General features: G+C 39.9%; 1 protein-coding gene across 1 annotated transcript; it reads right to left on the bottom strand.

The window, feature by feature from the left end:
- Window positions 1-1883: 1883 nt before the first annotated feature.
- Window positions 1884-2921, bottom strand: CYSLTR2 (cysteinyl leukotriene receptor 2). The gene has a single exon (XM_021689453.1). It carries the CDS (start codon window positions 2919-2921, stop codon window positions 1884-1886), a length of 1038 nt encoding a protein of 345 aa, XP_021545128.1.
- Between the last annotated feature and the right edge of the window lie 16338 nt (window positions 2922-19259).

Raw genomic sequence — 19259 nt, 5'->3', positions numbered from 1 at the left:
TTTTGGAGGAGCAAATCCTCCAGTGGGTTTCTGATAAAAAGTGCAAGGGTGATAAAAGTGTTGAGACCTTTCATACTGAAAATGTCTCTGTCTACCCTCTCATTTATTTGTAGGTGTTTTTCATGTTTGGGCCTTCGCCCCCGGCCCCCAAAGTGTAGTGGTCATTGACTGTTCATAATTAAGAGTGAGGCTGTAACAGGTTGACTAGATGCTCTCTGAATGGAAGGGATTAGTTGCACTGTGGGCTTCCCTTTCAGGTAGGTAATAGGGCAGGTGCTGGCTTTTGTGTTGGGAAATCCTCAACAGTCTGTATCTGTTAGTCTTTTTCTCGGGTCGGACAGTTTCCCCACAGGGGGATCCTGCGGGCTCCTGTTTTGACAGGATATGAGTCTATCAGCATTCTGACAGCTGAGTAAGGGAAGGGCCCTGGGGCTCTTGTTTACTATGAAGATATTCCCTTTCTCCCTAGCTTGAGGTGACCACCTCCCTCCCACACTCCACTCTGCCTGAGGTCAATAACTTCAAAGAGAAAATCTTGTGAGAATGAGGAGAGGTAGGTGCTTGGTGGGGAAAGGGAACTTTTATTCACTTTCTACTAATCTTCCTGGAGATTTGTAGGGAGAGCGGTGGCGTAAGCACCAGCTAACCCTTCTCCACAGATATTTTTTAAACCCTTACAAGCTGTGTGAACTTGAACAAGCTTCTTAATTTCTCTGAGCTTCAGGTTCTTCATTCGTAAAGTAGAAACATAAGACTTTGGTGTGAGGGTTAAGTGGGGTTACTGAATGTGAAGTGTCTGGCACAGTCTGCCCAGCATGGAGAGAGCATTCAATTGTTGGTGGTACAGTGGTCTGGGGTCTGGAGGAAGAAGTTGGTAGTCTCCCTAGCTTTGTTTCAGTGGACAGAAAGAACCCCTTCCCACTATCCAGTTCTTTTCCGTACTCCCTCAAAAGGCAAGCCACCCTATTCATATTTTGCCAAAATATTAATAGAACTTCAGGGGTACAACAACCTTTACAACTTGTCCTCTACCCCACCCTCTCTCTCAGTGCCCGGCCAAACACTTAGAGCAACCACCTCTCTTCTGGCTCCCATCCCAACAGATTAATGTGCAAGACTGAGAACTGCAGTGAAGTCAGTCCAAACCTAAATCCCAAGAGCAAAATTGACCCCCTCTTCTCGGCTATTTCACACATAATCCCGCCACCCCTAGGCAATGGCCCAGTTCCTCCTCTTACTCTTCCTATCTTTTCTAGCCCCCTGGCAAGAGACAGGCAAAGAGAACCTTCTTGCCTTCAGTGTACTAGAGCCTCTTTCCCAGTGCAAAATGAAATTTCTCCTTCTCCCTACTTTTCACCAGCTCTTTCTTGCCCCAGTCCTTCTCTCCCTTTTTCTCTCACTGTTCTTGTTTGGGACCTTGACTCTGCTTTGTCAAAGGGCAGCCTTCTTCACAAAGTCTTTTCAGTGAATTCTTAGGATGCTTTTCTTATCTGCTCTGGAACCTCCTTTAGCTTTGTTAACTGGCTACATCTTAGGCGATTGAAGGTGCAAGAGGAACTGGAGAAGCTGGGGAATCTGAGCTTATCTTAAAGTTAATTTAGAATGCCTGGTGGGACCAAGATCTGGTACAGAATCTGATGAAAAGAAGCACACAATTGCTAAGTATTTTTTCCCAGTCTAACATTTTAGGTTGCAAGACTAGTGGAGATTTTGCTTGCTACATTTCTCATCTAGACTCAACCACTGAAAACACACCTAATAAAATGTTTGGAGTAGGACTTGATTGACCTTTGTGGAAATGGTGTAACTACATGGTCATTTGAGACTATGTGTGAATGAAGGTCAGCATAAGGATACAAGAACAGGCCTCACCTCCTAACCCCTTAAACTTGGGTTTCCTTTTTCAACCACATGCAGACAGGAATGCTGCACTTTTTCTTCTGTAGGTGATCTTTTAGAAGTATGGACCTTAGTCTGTCCTTAAAATTTTCTGCAGCAAAGTAATAGAGCAAAGGATTAAGGCAGCTATTGGCTGCTGCCAAGGCCAGTGTGATGACCACAGCTTTATGCAGCTTGTCTTGGCATTTATTCACTTTCCACACAAGCAGGTGCAGGGTCCTCAGTACGTGATAGGGCAGGAAACACAGGAGGAAGATGATCAAGGCAATGATGATGGTGATAAGTGCCTTCTTGTGAGAAACCCGCAGACCCGATTCTGGGACCTCCACCTTTAACAGAGCTCGAATGATCAGCAGGTAACAAATGCTGAGCATGAAGAATGGCAGCAGGAAGCCCATCACCAAGGCAATGTAGTTCATGGTCTGCAGTTTAACAATTTTACTGATATTCAACTCTAAGCATAATATGGCACTGCCCTTCTGCTCAGAGCCATTTTTCAGAAGCACTACCGAGGAAGCCATGATAAGGATCCATATGATCCCACACAGAGTCCAGGCACTCCTGATGCTGGTGACATGGAGGAGCCGGAAGGGGTGAACAGTTGCCAGGAAACGCACGATGCTCAGCACAGTCAGGAAATAAATGCTGCTGTACATGTTGACATACATAGAATAAGACATAATCCTGCAGGCCAGGTCCCCAAATATCCAACTGGAACCTCTGAGGTAATAGTCAGCTCTGAAGGGTAGTGTACTTGTGAATAAGAAATCTGAAATGGCCAGGTTTAGCATGAAAACATTCACAGACGTGGACTTCTTATAAGACTGCAGGAAAACATAGATGGAAAAGCCATTTCCCAAGGTTCCCCAGACAAATATTATCAGGTACACAGAGGGGTAAAAATCCCTTTTGAAGTTCTCAATTGTACAGTTCCCGTTGCTGTCATTACTGCTGAAGGTGCCATTGGGTTCCATTTCTGGTATGGAGATGGATGGAGGCAAGGACATATGTTTTCTCTCCATGCTGGATTAAAAAGAAACAGACATAAGAAGTTACTTCTTGCTCACTACCTACATCTTTCCAGATTTTAATGAAATGGAGAAATACTAGCTTTTCTTTGCTACTTGAGTCAAAAAATACCAGAAAAGTCTTTACTGTATGCTCCATTATATTTCATGATAAATTTCTAGAATGTAAACTAAACATTAATTTTATTTGACTAAAGCCTCAAACTTGGGGGACCTTTGGTCCAGTGCTTATGTTAATACTGCAGTCTAAATCTACCAAACAGCAGACGTCTCATCAGAATGTATGGAAGACAAAAGGAAGTGGCACAACATTTTCAAGTGCTAAAACAAAAGTCTACCAACCTGGAGCTCTTTATCCAGCAAAAATACCCTTCAAATATGAAGGAGAAGTCAAGACATTCTCAGATGATAGAAAACTAAGAGAATTTGTTGCCAGCAACAAACCTACCCTAAATGAATGGCTAAAAGAAGTCCTCTAGACAGAAAGGAATCAATAAAAGAAGGAACCTAGAACATCAAAAAAGACGTAGATCATGAAAAGCAAAAATATGGGTAAGTACAATAGGATTTTCTTCTCTTTTTGAGTCTAAGTTATGTTTGATGACTGAAACAAAAACTCCAATATTGCCTGATGTGATTTGATATGATGTAGGGGAAGTTTTAAAGATAATTATATTGTAAATGGGGGAGGGTAAAGGGACACAAAGGAGGTAAGGTTTCCACACTCTACTTGAGTTGGTAAAATGATGACACCAATAGAATGTGGTAAATGATGTATGTGTAATGTAACACCTAGAGCAGCCATTAAAAAGCTATACTCAAAAGAGTATATGCTCTTCTATATAAAAAGAGTATATATAAAAAGAGATATGCTCAAAAACACTAGAGATAAATCAAAATGTAATTCTGAAAAGTGTTCACGTCACCAACAGGAAGATAGGAAAAAGAAAATAGATCATGCAAACAGAAAAATACAAAAAAATGGCAGACTTATCCCTGACAAATCAATAATTACATTAAATATAAATAACTACATTAAATATAAATAGTCTAAATATACCAACTAAAATATAGATTGGCAGACTGGAATAGATACATATTATATATATAAATTATATACTGTATGTAAGAAATTCACTTCAAATAACAGTATTGGCAGGTTGAAAGTAAAAGAATGAAAAACATATATGTCATACAAACATTAAAGGAAATCAGGGATGGCTCTCCATATCAAATAAAGTAAACTTCAGAACAGAGAAAATTCTGAGAGAGGGACATTATATAATCATAAAATAGTTTATCTGCCAAAAAGACACACAGGTTCTAAATGTGTATGCACCAAACAACAGAGTTGCAAACTATGTGAAGGAAAAACTGATAGAATTGAAAGGAGAAATACATAAGTCCACAGTTATAGTTGGTAATTTCAAAACCTTGTCTCAATAACTGATAGAGCAAATAGACAAAAACTCAGTAGGAATATGATAAACCTCAAATACAACATCAACCAACAGGAACCAATTGACATTTATAAAATACTCTATTCAACAAAAGCCGAAGACACACTCTTTTCAAGTGCCCACAGAACATATACCCAAACAAACCACATCCTGGGCCATAAAACAAACCTCAACAGATTTAAAAGAACTGAAATCATACAGAGTGTGCTCTCTAACTACTATGGAATCAAACTAGAAATCAATAGCAGAAATATAGAAAATCCCCAAATACTTGGAAACTAAACAACACACTTCTAAATATTCCACGGGTCAAAGAGGAAGTCTCAAGGGAAACCAAATAATATACTGAACTGAATAAAAATGAAAATGCACCATATCAAAACTTGTGGGGTATAGCAAAAGCAGTGCTGAAAGGAAACTGTGTAATACTAAATGCATACATTACCAAAGAAAAAGTTTTAAATCAGGGGCACCTGGGTGGCTCAGTTGGTTAAGCGACTGCCTTCGGCTCAGGTCATGATCCCAGGGTCCTGGGATCGAGTCCCGCATCGGGTTCCCTGCTCTGCGGGGAGCCTGCTTCTCCCTCTCCCACTCCCCCTGCTTGTGTTCCCTCTCTCGCTGTGTCTCTCTCTGTGAAATAAATAATAAAATCTTAAAAAAAAAAAATAAATAAAAAAAAAAAGAAAAGAAAAAGTTTTAAATCAGTCATCTAAGCTACCATCTCAAGAAGCTAAAAAAATCCTTTAAAAGTAAAATAAACTTGGGTAACCTGGGTAGCTCAGTTGGTTAGGTGTTTGAATCTTGATCTCAGCTCAGGTCTTGATCTCAGGGTTATGAGTTCAAGCCCTGCATGGGGCTCCACATTGAGCATGGAGCCTACTTAAAAAAAAAAAAAAAAAAAAAAAGTGAAATAAATCCAAAGCAAGCAAAAGAAGGGAAATAATAAAGGTAAAAGCAGAAATCAAGGAAATTAAAAACAAAACAGAGAAAAATCAATGAAAGAAAGAACTGTTTTCTGAAAAGATCAATACAATTGACAAACCTGTAGCAAGACAGACAAAAGTAAAACTAGAGCAGACACAAATTGCCATTATCAGGAATGAAACAGGGGACATAATTATAGACACTGCAGACATCAATAGTATAAGGGAATACTATGAACACCTCTACACGCATAAATTTGATAACTTAAGTGAAACGGACTAATTCCTTAAAAAAAAAAAAAACTACCCCAACTCACCACATACAAAATGATAATTAGAACTACTGAGAAAATTATAATTTAAAACTCTAAAAAGGAATCTCCAAGTCCAGGTGGTATCACTGGAGAATTCTACCAAATTCTACCATATTTAAATAAGAATTAACACCAGTTCCATATAATCTCTTCCAGAAAACAGGAGAGGAGGATACACATCCCAATTTATTTTATGAAGCTAGTATTACCTTGATACTAAAACCAGACACAGTATAAAACAAAAGACTACAAACCAATATTCCTTATGAATATAGACACAAAATCTCTTAGCAAAATATTAGCAAATAAAATTTAGCAATATTACAAAAAGAATTATGCACCACAACCAAGTAGGGTTTATTTCATGCATTCAAGTCTGGTTCAATATTCAATATATTTCACGTAAAAATTGTCTTTTTTTAGTGTTAATGTCATGTTCATCTAAAGCAGTTTCCTCTTCCTTTTTTTCCTTCTTTCAATTCCTCTTTCTCTTTTCCCCTCTCTTAGGAAATGAATGATTACCTGATCAAAAGAGTCCTTCACTCTTTATGTGCACATTCTAGGAACATATGGTCTAAATAAACAGGCACAATGTCTGAAATAAAGGAAGACAAAGTTATTAAGAGGTATTTCATTTTGTGGACACTAAAAGTGTATTTACATAATAGCTTTTATTATTACAGTTGTAAGAAAACAAGAAAGGGCATTCTTTTCAAGTTAAAAGAAGATACCAATTTTGGCATGTTTCAAAGTCTTTAAAAAATTAATTTATTATATGGTAACAAGTGTCAGCACAATATTTTGATCTGAACAAGGCCAGGGTTAAATTGCCTTTGATTAAACTGAATTTCCTGCATGGGATTTATGAATTAAGCAATATTCCACTATTTCCATAACTTGTTTAAAATTTAAAATTATACATATAAAATTGTATTTAACTAAAATGAATGATAACAATGAATCCTTTTTAAAGATTTAATTTTATGACATTCTTACTTTGGGACAAATCATAAGAATTTAATGTCTTAACTAAAACTGTAATTTCCTGATCCTTAACTAACTTAAAGACCTTAGACAAATAGTTAATAAATAATCTTTGGAAGCCCAAACAATTTCTAAATAAGAAATAGATACAAAACAGTGGTTATTCAATATAATGAATTGAATGAATATAAATTTTTACTTTATTTTTTACAAGGGTAATAGATGAACAAAATGTGTAAATGCCTTTGGATTATACTTTTAAATTCTATTATATTTTAAAATTGTTTAGATTGTATGACAAATGCTAGTAGACAGAAAAATATCTAAATTAGTCTTTATTTTCTCTCCTCTAACTGTTCTTATGCTTGATGAAAAGGAAGGTTGATTACCTTGGTCAAGATGATAATTAATATAGTTAATATAGAGAAATACAAATATGTATATAAGATAATGAATATGATTTTCTGTTTATTAAGAGAGCTGGAATAGTTTATTCAGAGGGCAAATTTAATTTATACACACACTGTTTTATTTAATAGACTTAATTTTAAAGCTATAGTTTAATACTTTAAATTCATTACTTATTAGTGTATTTATATATTTGTGAATGCCTAAATGCATACATATGAGGACATACTAATAAATCCTTAACTGTAGGTTGTTAAACATGAATAATGTACAAAAAGAGTAAAATTATAACATAAAATAATTAGGTTATTTTATACTCAGTAGTAAAGATTTCGTTTCATCAATAAAATATTCTGTTAAATTTCAGTGCTTCTGATACACTTTCAAGTCATTTTTTAAAAGATTCCTTGCTTTCAAAATAAAGTTTTTAATAACTATTGTTAATTTCTCAGTGTTTTTACAATGTTTCCTATAATTATTTCTTGACTCTAACTACTTACGAGTTATATCTTCTCTCCTTAAGCAACTATTCCTGATTCTTTCTTTCCCAAATTCAGACACCCAAATTTAGGATAAAGCCATTAATTTGTTTTTTGTGCCCAAACCATCTTGGGGTTTTACTAAAATGGCCAAGGGGTAATACAAGCTTTGTTCCTTCATCCTCTGAAAAGAAGGAACAATGGGAATAATTACATTTCTAAAAATCCTCTGAATTTTAATTAATCTAAAACTATTGCGAGAGCGTTTTGGTTTGCCAAACAAGTAATAAGAAAGCCGATAAGTTACCCCCAAAAAGTTGATTATACTTAGGTAAAATATGCTAATGCAAATATCTTTCAGGGATTACATACTTTTTAAGTTAAAAGAAGCATGTTTGCATTTAAATGCAAAGATTACTATAACCGAGATAAAAAGATTTTTTCCCAGGTTTCTAGATTCACGAACCCTTTCTCCTTTTTGGTCATGACCAATCTGAACAAGCACTAGACTTTCTGATTCAGTTACCTGGGAATCGTCAGAGGTCAACTTTTGATTTCAGTCTTTCATTAGACCTACTAGCCACATGTAACCATCTTGTTTAAGAGCTATAGCAGCTCCAGCAAGGCTTCTAGAAGCCTTAAGTCAACTTTGTCAACTTAGTCCTATGGTCTCCACTAAACTTAATAGTCTCCCTGTTGGGGGCACCTGGCTGGCTCAGTAGGCAGGGCGTGGGACTCTTGATCTCTGGGTTCTGAGTTCAAACCCCACATTGGGTGTAGGGATTACTTAAAAAAAATAAATAGTTTCCCCCTGTTCCTTTTATTAGATATGACTTGGGACTTCTCAGCCAATCACATATGCTCCTATACAATTCTGTTGGTTTCCCTTAAAACATAACGATCCATTACTGTAACATTAAACCAAGCTACCCTGATTTCCTCATATGTGTGTGTGTGTGTGTGTGTGTGTAAAAGCCCGTGACTGGTTATCTTAGTAACCGAGGTGTCCATACCTTGCATGGACCTTCTAGATTCTCCCTTGCATATCCCTGATTTAATTTTGTTGGCTCATACTTAGAAAGAAAGAGAAAATTGCCAAGCAGGCTATGCTATCTCTGATTTGAATTTACTCTTGAAATATAAGCTTTACCTTGAAATAAAATAAAGTCAGATGACTAAGTTAAGTGCCTTTACCCAGACTTGCTGACAAAAGGATAAAAGAACAAATATTTATACTAATACACGGAATATGATTTTGGATTCATCCATGAATTCAAAATACATTAGAAATAAAGATTTCCTGACACTACAAGACTCCCTATAAAGTAAACAATGAATCAAAGAACCCTCAGATGCTTTGCTACTACTCAAAGAAACAGCCATAATAAAAGTAGAGTTTAGCAAGGCTGCTTCATGATATTACCTACAATAACCGAGATGAACTGGCGATGGTATTAAACCAACACTGGCAGGGTAATCTGAAGGCTACTGCTAAGGATGCTCCCATGCATGCCCTATCTGCCGTCAACACAATGCTAGCAAGTCTGTAAAGGTAGAACATGGACAACCACAGTCCCAAGGCTCCTTTGAACATCTCCAGAAGGTCTATGAATGTGTTCTGGTTATTGTTTATTCTCAGAACGTGTTAAGGCTTTTCTTTGCTACAGAGCTCTGTCTGTATGGTAGGAAAAAAAAAAATTGCTTAATTTGGGAATCCCAGCTTGTCTCTTCTGTAAGAGACACACATTTCACTGATAGAGTCATCAAAGAACAGTAAAGCTTTAACTTTTACTTAGAAACGTCGCTGTCCTTATCCACAGACAACAGGGAATGTAACAAGAACTAATGGAATTCTAACACCCTCAAACTTCTAAGGATTGAAGTGTTTCCACTGGCCTTGATTACAGGCAATGAGCTCAATCCCCCCTGGAACCCAGAAATTATCTCCTCCCGAGTACATAACAAGCTGCCTTGTGCATTTGGGGATTACTTCCAATCCTTGATCCTATTCTATTGTGATCTAATGTGATGACTACAGGGAAGTTGCATTTCCAAAATATTCTCCAAAGCTGTCTCCGTGTGATCTGAAACCTAGATATTTGGTCTTCCAGAAAAGACATCAGAGAAAAACTTCTCTTGACCCTAGATGGAGAGGACCCTATTGCTATCTTTAACAACAGACACTGTATTAACACTCCAATATTTTAACTTTTAGACTCATGTCTCCCAACTAAAAAGACACACAGAACTTTCCCTCAACTACTGGAAGTCCATTCCTTTGAAAAACCTCAAATTGAAGATTTTTAGAAATTCTCCAGAAGCTGTTGAATTATAGAAGGGCAGATATTGACTACAGAAGCAGACAGCTTTCACACAAGATGGAACAAAATTAATTTTCTAATTCTTTAGCACCCTTTTCTTTCTCCTTACTACTCATTTTGTTCATCATTGTACTTTTACCCTATTAACTAATATGATCTCCCTTATCTTCATCCTGGGACCCATTACAGTCTTTGCCACTTAAGAGAAAACAGAATTCTCTGAGTTGTTTTTTCTTTTTTTTTCAAGTAGGCACCACACCCAGCATGGAGCTCAATGTGGGGCTTGAACTCACAACCCTGAGACCAAGACCTGAGCTCAAGAGTCGGATACTTAACTGACTGAGCCACGCAGGCACCCCTCTGGGTTGTTTGTTTTTTCTTAGATCATAGCTACTGTTCTGAATTTAACTGATTGCTGACAACATTTAATAACTAAAACCAACCAAACAAAAAACAAATAAATAAAAAAACACTTCAAGATGTAAATTTTCTTCTCCATATCCCTTCTGATAGTTGTTTCCCCTCACATAATTAACCCCAATTTCAGTCTTATAAAAATTGTATATTGACCCCATATCAACAAAATGCTTCTGCTGAAGTCCTTACAACCCTATCGGCAAAACCTAACCCTTTGGGAGTGGGAACAAAGATTGGGTCTAACCCGGATAGAAATCATTACTTTATTTTCTTCAACCACCTTCCAGCCTGCTTTGCAGGACCTGTTTGACTCCACTAAAGGCATCTGTCCACATCAAAGGACTTTCCACCCACAGATGCTCAAATAAAGAAAAAGGCACCATTCCTATTGTGAGAAATGATTCTTAAATTCCCCGTTACCACTCGTCTACTTCTTATGTGGACATCGGGCTTACACCCACCTGCCACACACTAACTTACCCTGTGTACTCAAGGTCATTGTTAGAGGATGTCAGATGTTTAAAATTACCACCCCTCCAGGAATCGTGTTTCCCTAAAAAGAATACACAGAGACATCTGAGAGAGGCAGGTACAGGCTAATTGAGAGAAGTCTCTCTCAGGAGAGAGAACCAATTGCCTGGTGTGCATACTGTGTAAGCAACAACTACCAGAGTTGGAATAATGCAACTGGAAAGAATCACTCATAACTTATTTCTCACCCTGGCAAGAGTCTTATTTATTTACAGTGTACAACTTCTGCTCTGGAAGCTGACAAAGACTCGCTCCTTGATCAAACTCTAGCCAGGCTCCTCTGAGCCCTCTTCCTGATAGGCTTCCAACCTGCTCTATAAAGACTTGAATAAAGGATTAACAGTTTTTTGTTTTTTGTTTTTCAGTGTTAACATTTTTTTTTAATTATAAAAATGACAGTAGGGCGCCTGGGTGGCTCAGTTGGTTAAGCGACTGCCTTCGGCTCAGGTCATGATCCTGGAGTCCCTGGATCGAGTCCCGCATCGGGCTCCCTGCTCGGCAGGAGTCTGCTTCTCCCTCTGACCCTCCTCCCTCTCATGCTCTCTGTATCTCATTCTCTCTGTCTCAAATAAATAAATAAAATCTTTAAAAAAAAAAAAAAAAAAATGACAGTAGATTGTAAATGCTTTTGTAGTCTATAAACAATTTTTCTATAAACAAAATGTCATGATCATTTTCCCATTCAATAGATTTCCTACTACAAGATAAAAAAAGATTGCTTATGTAAATGGTAAGGATATAACATGACTCTAAGCCAGAGAACTCTGCCTCATGCCCAAACACATAAGGATTAGTGGTAGGATGGAGGAGAAAACATTTCTGAAGGGGTAGATGGCCTAGCCTAACCACATAAATATGCAACAACTGTTCTTACAGTTTATGAGGGCTTCTCAACCTGTGTTTGCCACACTCTTCTTTTTTTTTTTTAACATTTCTTATTTAAATTCAATTAATTAACATATAATGTATTATTGGTTTGAGAGGTACAGGTCTGTGATTCATCGGTCTTATACCCAGTGCTCATTACATCACGTGCCTTCCTTAATGAAGGACTAACAGTTTTTTTGTTTTTTTTTTTTAACAGTTCAGGGCTACATCTCTAGGATGACCAAAACCTCCTCTTCTTGTAGAGCCTGAAAAAACTCAAGGCTATCAAAAGAACTTACTGTTTGTTCCAGACAACACCTGAAGATAGGGCTCCTGTCTCCCAGCCTCTGTGGGAGGGTAGGATCCTAAGCTTCGAAAGTGTCAGTTAGCAAACCCAGATGCAATTCACATGGGCCAACCTCTCCTTCCCATTTTTTGTAATTTTTCACTTCCCTGACTCTGCCGAGCACCTGTTTACCCCCTCTCTATTCCTTCATTCTTCCTTAAAAACATCCCCTCACCTCTGTAAAAAATGAAGTTGAGTTCAGTTCATGTTGGACTCTTCTCTACTGTAATAGTATATTACCGATTAAAATCTCTCCTTTAACTAGCATGTGGCTTTGTTTATCTTTGGCAAAGCCCAGGTTTAAATGTAAATTCATTAGGTAGAGTTGTCATGGATAATAACACAGTCCTTAATTTCTCCTTGCCTAGCCAAAGAAAATTTTCTGCTAGAGTAAACACTTATTACTGCACCTGGATAAATATTATATAACAGCCTATGACTTGAGGTATGGGTGGAGGGAAGCTTCCTGGATGTCTAGAAAAGAACAGGAGGATTTCAGGGGACATGTTTTCATTATCAGAGTATGATAGTATGGGTCCCTGTTTTTCAGAGTCTGTTACACGAACTAATAACCATTTTTGTTAACCAAATTATCTAATGCAGGCATAAATCCTATTATAATTTCTAACATCCTCTTTCTGAGATGCCCCAGTTTCCCTTCATGTGCATTCCCCCTTGACACAAGTCAATAGACCCAACTTTGTTCAACTACAGGTATGTTCCCAATGGCCTTTGACTAGAAGACACTGACTCTGAGAATCCACGTAATGATCTAAACAATAAAAAAGGTAGGATAAAACATTAGTAATATTAATCTACCCAAAAAGATGGCTTGTTAATACATTTCTGATGCAGCAAGGATGTTTTTCAATTCTCCTTCAGACACTTATGTGAAGGTGTAACTCAGAAAACATGGTTGACATGTAAATGATGTCAAAAAAGAAAAACTTTTTTCTTTAATTCAGCACTTCCCAAAGTATCTTCCACAGAATATGAATTCCATAAGATGCTCTGTAAAAGACAAGCCTTCCATGTTTAAATCAGCTTGAGAAATACTGTAAACTCTAGTATTCCTCTCTTGGGGACTCATAATGCACGTTAAAGGCTCTATGGGGTTCCTGCAGGAAGACAGAAAAAAAAAAAGCCTGATTTACACACAGTATTCCTCCCTTTTTTTGATCCTAAAAACTCTTGTGCACATTAACACATTCTAATACCCCATAGAACTAATGTTCTATACAATCTTACTTGGGAAATGCTGATGTTATTATATAATTTTTCTGGAACAGAATTTTTATAGAAGAGAAAGAGAACACCCACGTAATGGGCCAGTTCAACCACCAAGTGTTAAAGTGTTTGGAGTCAGGGAGTTCTAAGCACTTACTTTTGGGTAAATTAGCATTTCTGAGCATCCATTACTTCACTTATAAAATGGAGAGTGTATTCATTTCCTAGGGCTGCCTTAACAAAGTACCACAAACCTGGAGGCTTAACCAACAGAAATTTATTCTCTCACAGTTCTGGAGGCTAGAAGTCTGAAATCCAGGTGTCAGTAGGACCATGCTCCCTTAGAATCCCCTAGGGAAGAATTCTCCTTTGCTTTTTCTAGCTTCTAATGGTTACCAGCAATCTTTGGCATTCCTTGGCTTGTGGATGCATCACTCCAATCTTTTGACTTTCCCATGGTATTTTCTTCCGTGTCTTCACATCATCTTCCTACTACATATTCTGCGTTTCTGTGTCTTCTCCTCTTCTTACAAGAACACAGGTCATTCAGCTTAGGGCCTATCTTAATCCAGTATGACCTCATCTTAACTAAATCCATCTACAAAGATCCTATTTCCAAATAAGGTCACATTCACAGGTACCTGGGATTAGGACTTGGATATGTCTTTTTGGGGGGACATAATTCAACCCACAACAAGGATATCTAACATCAATTTCATGGGGTTGTTGTAAGCATTAAATGAGAAAGAGAGAGAGCTTCACACAGTACTTGGTACTGAGTAAATGCCCCCCAGCTCCTCCACCCTCAGGAATGTATGTAGAAATGACCTCGCTTCAACATCTGTCATCCCACTGACCATGAGGATGATGTTCTTATGTTCATATGAAGTATAAAAAGGAGACTCCTCTTCGTGTTTGCTACAAGGGCATACTGTACAGAAATACTGATAACTCTTGGATTATTCTGACATGTTTATGATGAAAATCTCTCAAAACCACTCCACTCTTTTGCTTTCAGTCTATTTCTACCAGGCAACCTTCTAATAACCCATCTGCTTCAACAGGCCTCTCTGGAAGGGGGGACTTTGAATCGTGAACTGGAAGATTACAATAAAGGGAATGTAGAACCCCCCATTACAAACGTTCAAACCAGAATAACCAGAATTCTGGGTTAAAAATTATTTCCTGGTGAGTTTGACTTGTGTAAATTGATTTCTTTAGGCCTAGGAGTAGACTGACAAGATGAGAGTTCTCATAATGCAGAGCTAAGGGCCACCTCTTATTTCAGAGATGACTATAGGGTCTTAGTTCTGATGACATGAATAATGGCTCTCTGCTTTTGATTTGTCTCAACAGCAAGTCTGAGTTTTCTTGCTTGGGTTATAGGGAGAATGGTGAGGTCATAGCTGGGATGAGGAGCACACACTCTAGAGCTCAGGAGAAAGGTCAAGGGTACAGAAGCAGTTCAGAAAGATGGTCACACAGAGCCTGGAAGTCTGTAAGCCTAACAGGAAAGGGAACATAGCAAAACGAGGAACTTGGAGATAGTGTTTTAACTCAGTCTTATAGAGAATTAAAATTTCTATTGGTTGAAACATCACCAAAGGCAAGGGAAGCAAGGGCAAAAATGAACTATTGGGACTTCATCAAGATAAAAAGCTTTTGCATAGCAAAAGAAACAGTCAACAAAACCAAAAGACAACCAACAGAATGGGAGAAGATATTTGCAAATGACATATCAGATAAAGGGCTAGTATCCAAAATCTAGAAAGAACTTATCAAACTCAACACCCAAAGAACAAATAATCCAATCAAGAAATGGGCAGAAGACATGAACAGACATTTTTCCAAAGAAGACATCAAATGGCCAACAGACACATGAAAAAGTGCTCAACATCGCTCGGCATCAGGGAAATCCAAATCAAAACCTCAATGAGATACCACCTCGCACCAGTCAGAATGGCTAAAATTAACAAATCAGGAAATGACAGATGTTGGCGGGGATGTGGAGAAAGGGGAACCCTCCTACACTGTTGGTGGGAATGCAAGCTGGTGCAACCACTCTGGAAAACAGTATGGAGGTTCCTCAACAAGTTGAAAATAGAGCTACCATATGATCCAGCAATTGCACTACTGGGTATTTACCCAAAGATACAAATGTAGGGATCTGAAGGGGTATGTGCACCCCGATGTTTATAGTAGCAATGTCCACAATAGCCAAACTGTGGAAAGAGCCAAGATGTCCCTCGACAGATAAATGGATAAAGAAGATGTGGTATATATATACAATGGAATATTATGCAGCCATCAAAAGGAATGAGATCTTGCCATTTGCAACAACGTGGATGGAACTGGAGGGTGTTATGCTGAGTGAAATAAGTCAATCAGAGAAAGACATGTATCATATGACCTCATTGATATGAGGAATTCTTGATCTCAGGAAACACACTGAGGGTTGCTGGAGTGGGGAGGGGTGGGATGGATGGAGTGGCTGGGTGACAGACATTGGGGAGGGTGTGTGCTATGGTGAGCGCTGTGAATTGTGCAAGACTGTTGAATCTCAGATCTGTACCTCTGAAACAAATAATGCAATATATGTTAAGAAAAAAAAAAAAGAAGAAGATAGCAGGAAGGGAAGAATGAAGGGGGGGAAATTGGAGGGGGAGACGAACCATGAGAGATGATGGACTCTGAAAAACAAACTGAGGGTTCTAGAGGTTAGGGGGGTGGGGAGATGGGTTAGCCCGGTGATGGGTATTATGGAGGGCACGTATTACATGGAGCACTGGGTGTTATGCACAAACAATGAATCATGGAACATTACATCAAAAACTGATGATGTAATGTATGGTGATTAACATAACAATAAAAAATTAAAAAAAACTTTCTATTGGTTGGCAGGGCTAGGACAGAAGAATCAGACTCCGAATCGGAAATGCTAGAGGTAGTACAGGCAGCACAACCCAAGTCCGTGAAGCAAGCATGGAGCTGGATTAAATGTCACAATTATGTATCTGGAAGGGCAGAGCACTAGAACCAGGGTCAACAAACAGAGCCTCAGGGGACAAAGAGACAAGGCATGAGAGAAATAAGACTGGTACGTGACTAGCCAAAGAAATTTTCATGTTCCCATGGGTTTCATTACAAATGGCCTTTTTTTTTTTTTAAGGGATGGAGTCCTATCCATATGGCCACAGAGAACCTACTCTAGTCTTAAAGACTCTGACTTTGGAGCCAGGATTCTGATAGAATCTCAGGGAAAGCTCCTATCTAACAGAGCAGGGAATAATCTGAAAAAAGTAAAAATAGACCTAAAAACAATCAAGTCCTTAGACTTTTTGACCATGAAGACCACTTCTCCTATCTCAAGACCCGCAGGACTTGTGAATTGCAATGAGAAGGGCAGCCTGGGAAGGTTTGGAAGCAGCCTGCCCTCCTCCCTGACTAGGGTGTAGCAAGCCTTCAGGGACACTGTCAGCTATGGATGCTGAGGAAAGTCCCTTATCATAGGCAGAGCATGGAATCCAGCAGGTATGACCACAGACAAGAGGTCATCAAAAAAGATGGTAACAGGTGTTCCACCAGGAAGTTGAGGGGTGTGGGGGAACCAAAATCACACCCTAGCAACAGGGACTCCTGAGCAACCGGGCAGCAAGGCAGAACTCATGGGGAAGCTCGTCTGTAAGCTGTAAGACCATTTAGAGCCAGACCACAGTGCAAGAAGAGGGTCAGTATAGGCAGGCCCTGAATCCTGGAGGCCCTGAGTTCTGAAGGTCCTGAGTCCTGATGTCCTTGATTCCTGGAGGCCCTGGGTTTTGGAGGCCCTGAATCTGGAGGCCTGAATCCTGGAGGCCATGAGTCCTGAGATTCCTGAATCCTAGAGGCCCTGAGTCCTGGAGGCCCTGGTCCTAGAGGTCCTGAGTCCTGAGATCCCTGAGTCCTAGAGGCCCTGAATCCTGGAGGCCCTGAGTCCTGAGAGCCCCGAGTCCTAGAGGCCCTGGGTTTTGGAGGCCCTGAATCCTGGAGTCTGGAGGCCCTGGGTTTTGGAGACCCTGAGTCCTAGAGGCCCTGGGTTTTGGACGCTTTGAGTCCTACAGGCCCTGAATCCTGGAGGCTCTGAATCCTAGAGTCTGGAGGCCCTGGGTTTTGGAGACCCTGAGTCTTAGAGACCCTGGGTTTTGGAGGCTTTGAGTCCTAGAGGCCCTGAGTCTGGAGGCCCTGGGTCTTGGAGAGCCCAAGGGCTTGGGCACAGAGACTCAGGCCAGGGATGCCAAGACAGGGGTCCATTTTCCCTAATGAGGTGGAGACCAAATCTCATGAAAAAGAGAGATGCCCAACTTTAGAGTCAAGGCACACAAAGTCAGGATCAGATCACCCCCTAGGGTAACTGAGTTCCAGAGCTGCTTCTATGCCTCTGCCTGAGATTGGGATTAGTTCTGGGCCCTGGAGGGGACTGGAGTGGGAGTGGCCGATGGCTGACAAACAGCCTCAGTTGCAGGGGAAGGATACCCTACAGAAGCTGGAGCTTTGATTCCAAGAGCATCTTAATCCCTGGAAAGCTTAAGAAAGAAAATACAGATTCCCTTCCTAGAAGCCTCATCTAACTAACAGCCACAGGCTAAAAGCAGGACTAGCTCAGTTCCAAAATTCCGTTTACCTCAATACCTTCTCTAGAGAATCCTTTAAAACATTTTGATTGCTCTTTCCCGCCCATATAAAATACATCTGACCACATCACATTTCAACATTTTAGACTGTTTTTAAAAAGAAAAAGAAAAAGAAACTGCCTGCTATATGTGACTGTAGAAATCAGCCAGACCAATTAAGTACGTGCCAGGAAGCTGAGAAGCACACGAAGAGGTACATTCAAGGAAAATTCGGAAATAAATGGACAGCCTAATCTCCCACCTTGGCGGGAGAGGAGAAAGAGCACGTGCACAGCTCCTGTACTGAAAAGGAGCCGGGGACAAAGAAAGAATTAGGCTTTGTCTCCTGCGGCTTTGCTGGTAACGAAACAACAAAGAAGAAACAGCGAGAAGCAGCAGGAGACAGGGATTCCATATTTCGGTTATGAAGAAAACCAAATGTGTTGCATGGCCGGTTAGAATCTGCTGTGGACGAGTAGCTTCCATTGATGCTTGGAATGTCTGCGTGGTCAGAGCAAAGCTGCAACCGTCCAGAACATCGCAGAGATTATTTTCATGTGTACTTAGAAAAATACTTTTTTTTTTTTTAAGAAAAATACATTTTTGGACAGGGCCTAAGGACCTCCTGTCACAGAGTCCCTCCCCCCACCCCCCACCCCTCCGCCACCCCCATCAGCCCTGGCTGGGACTGTGCACCCGCAGGTGTGCTCACCTTCAGTGCTGAGCTTGGGGCCTGTGACCTGTCTCAGAACCTGAAGCCCGAGGCACTCAGACACGCCGACACAGACATGCCCCAGGGAGCAAAAAGCGACAAGCATTACACAACCGGAGGCTGTGAGATCACGATACACCGCTGAAGAACAGAGAATCTTCTGGAGAATAAAGGTCGGTGCAGTCCGCATCATCTTTACAAGGAATTAATGATGGCATTTTGGTGCAGCACCTAAGCTGTGAGCCCCAGGACAGGAGAGCTAGACCGCCGTAGCCTCCCAGATTACCACTAGGTGATGTCCTGGGTCCTCCGTTTGGCCACTGTCTCTGGGACTTCGAACTCCCACACTGAGAATCCTTCCAGCAAGTTAACAGCAGGCCCTTGATTGTCTGATTTCGTCAGCTACCCTCACTTCCCTCACTTCAAGCTACCCGCCTGGGCCAGGCCTGCCTGAGGGTTCCGGGAAAGCACACGTCCTCTGTCAGCCACAGATGTTTGCCCATTCAAAATGAGCAGCATGCGGTCGGCGCTCTGCAAAGTTCCTTCTGTGTGTTAGCTCAATTAGTCCCCAAACAGCCCTAGGTAATCTGAATTGGCTCTTTTATAGATGAGGAAAATTAAAGTGCAAAGATATGGAATAGTTTGTGTGCCCAAGTTCACTTGTCACTTAGTGGTGGGATGGGGCTTAAACCCAGCT

This window comes from Neomonachus schauinslandi, chromosome 3 (genome assembly GCF_002201575.2).
Source record: "Neomonachus schauinslandi chromosome 3, ASM220157v2, whole genome shotgun sequence".
NCBI classification, from domain to species: domain Eukaryota; kingdom Metazoa; phylum Chordata; class Mammalia; order Carnivora; family Phocidae; genus Neomonachus; species Neomonachus schauinslandi.
Note: the sequence above shows the minus strand (reverse complement) of the source record. Positions and strands in the feature narration are given on the sequence as shown.

Coding starts and splice junctions, on each gene's coding strand:
- CYSLTR2 (XM_021689453.1), bottom strand. CDS start 2,921: ATGGAGAGAAAACATATGTCCTTGCCTCCATCCATCTCCATACCAGAA.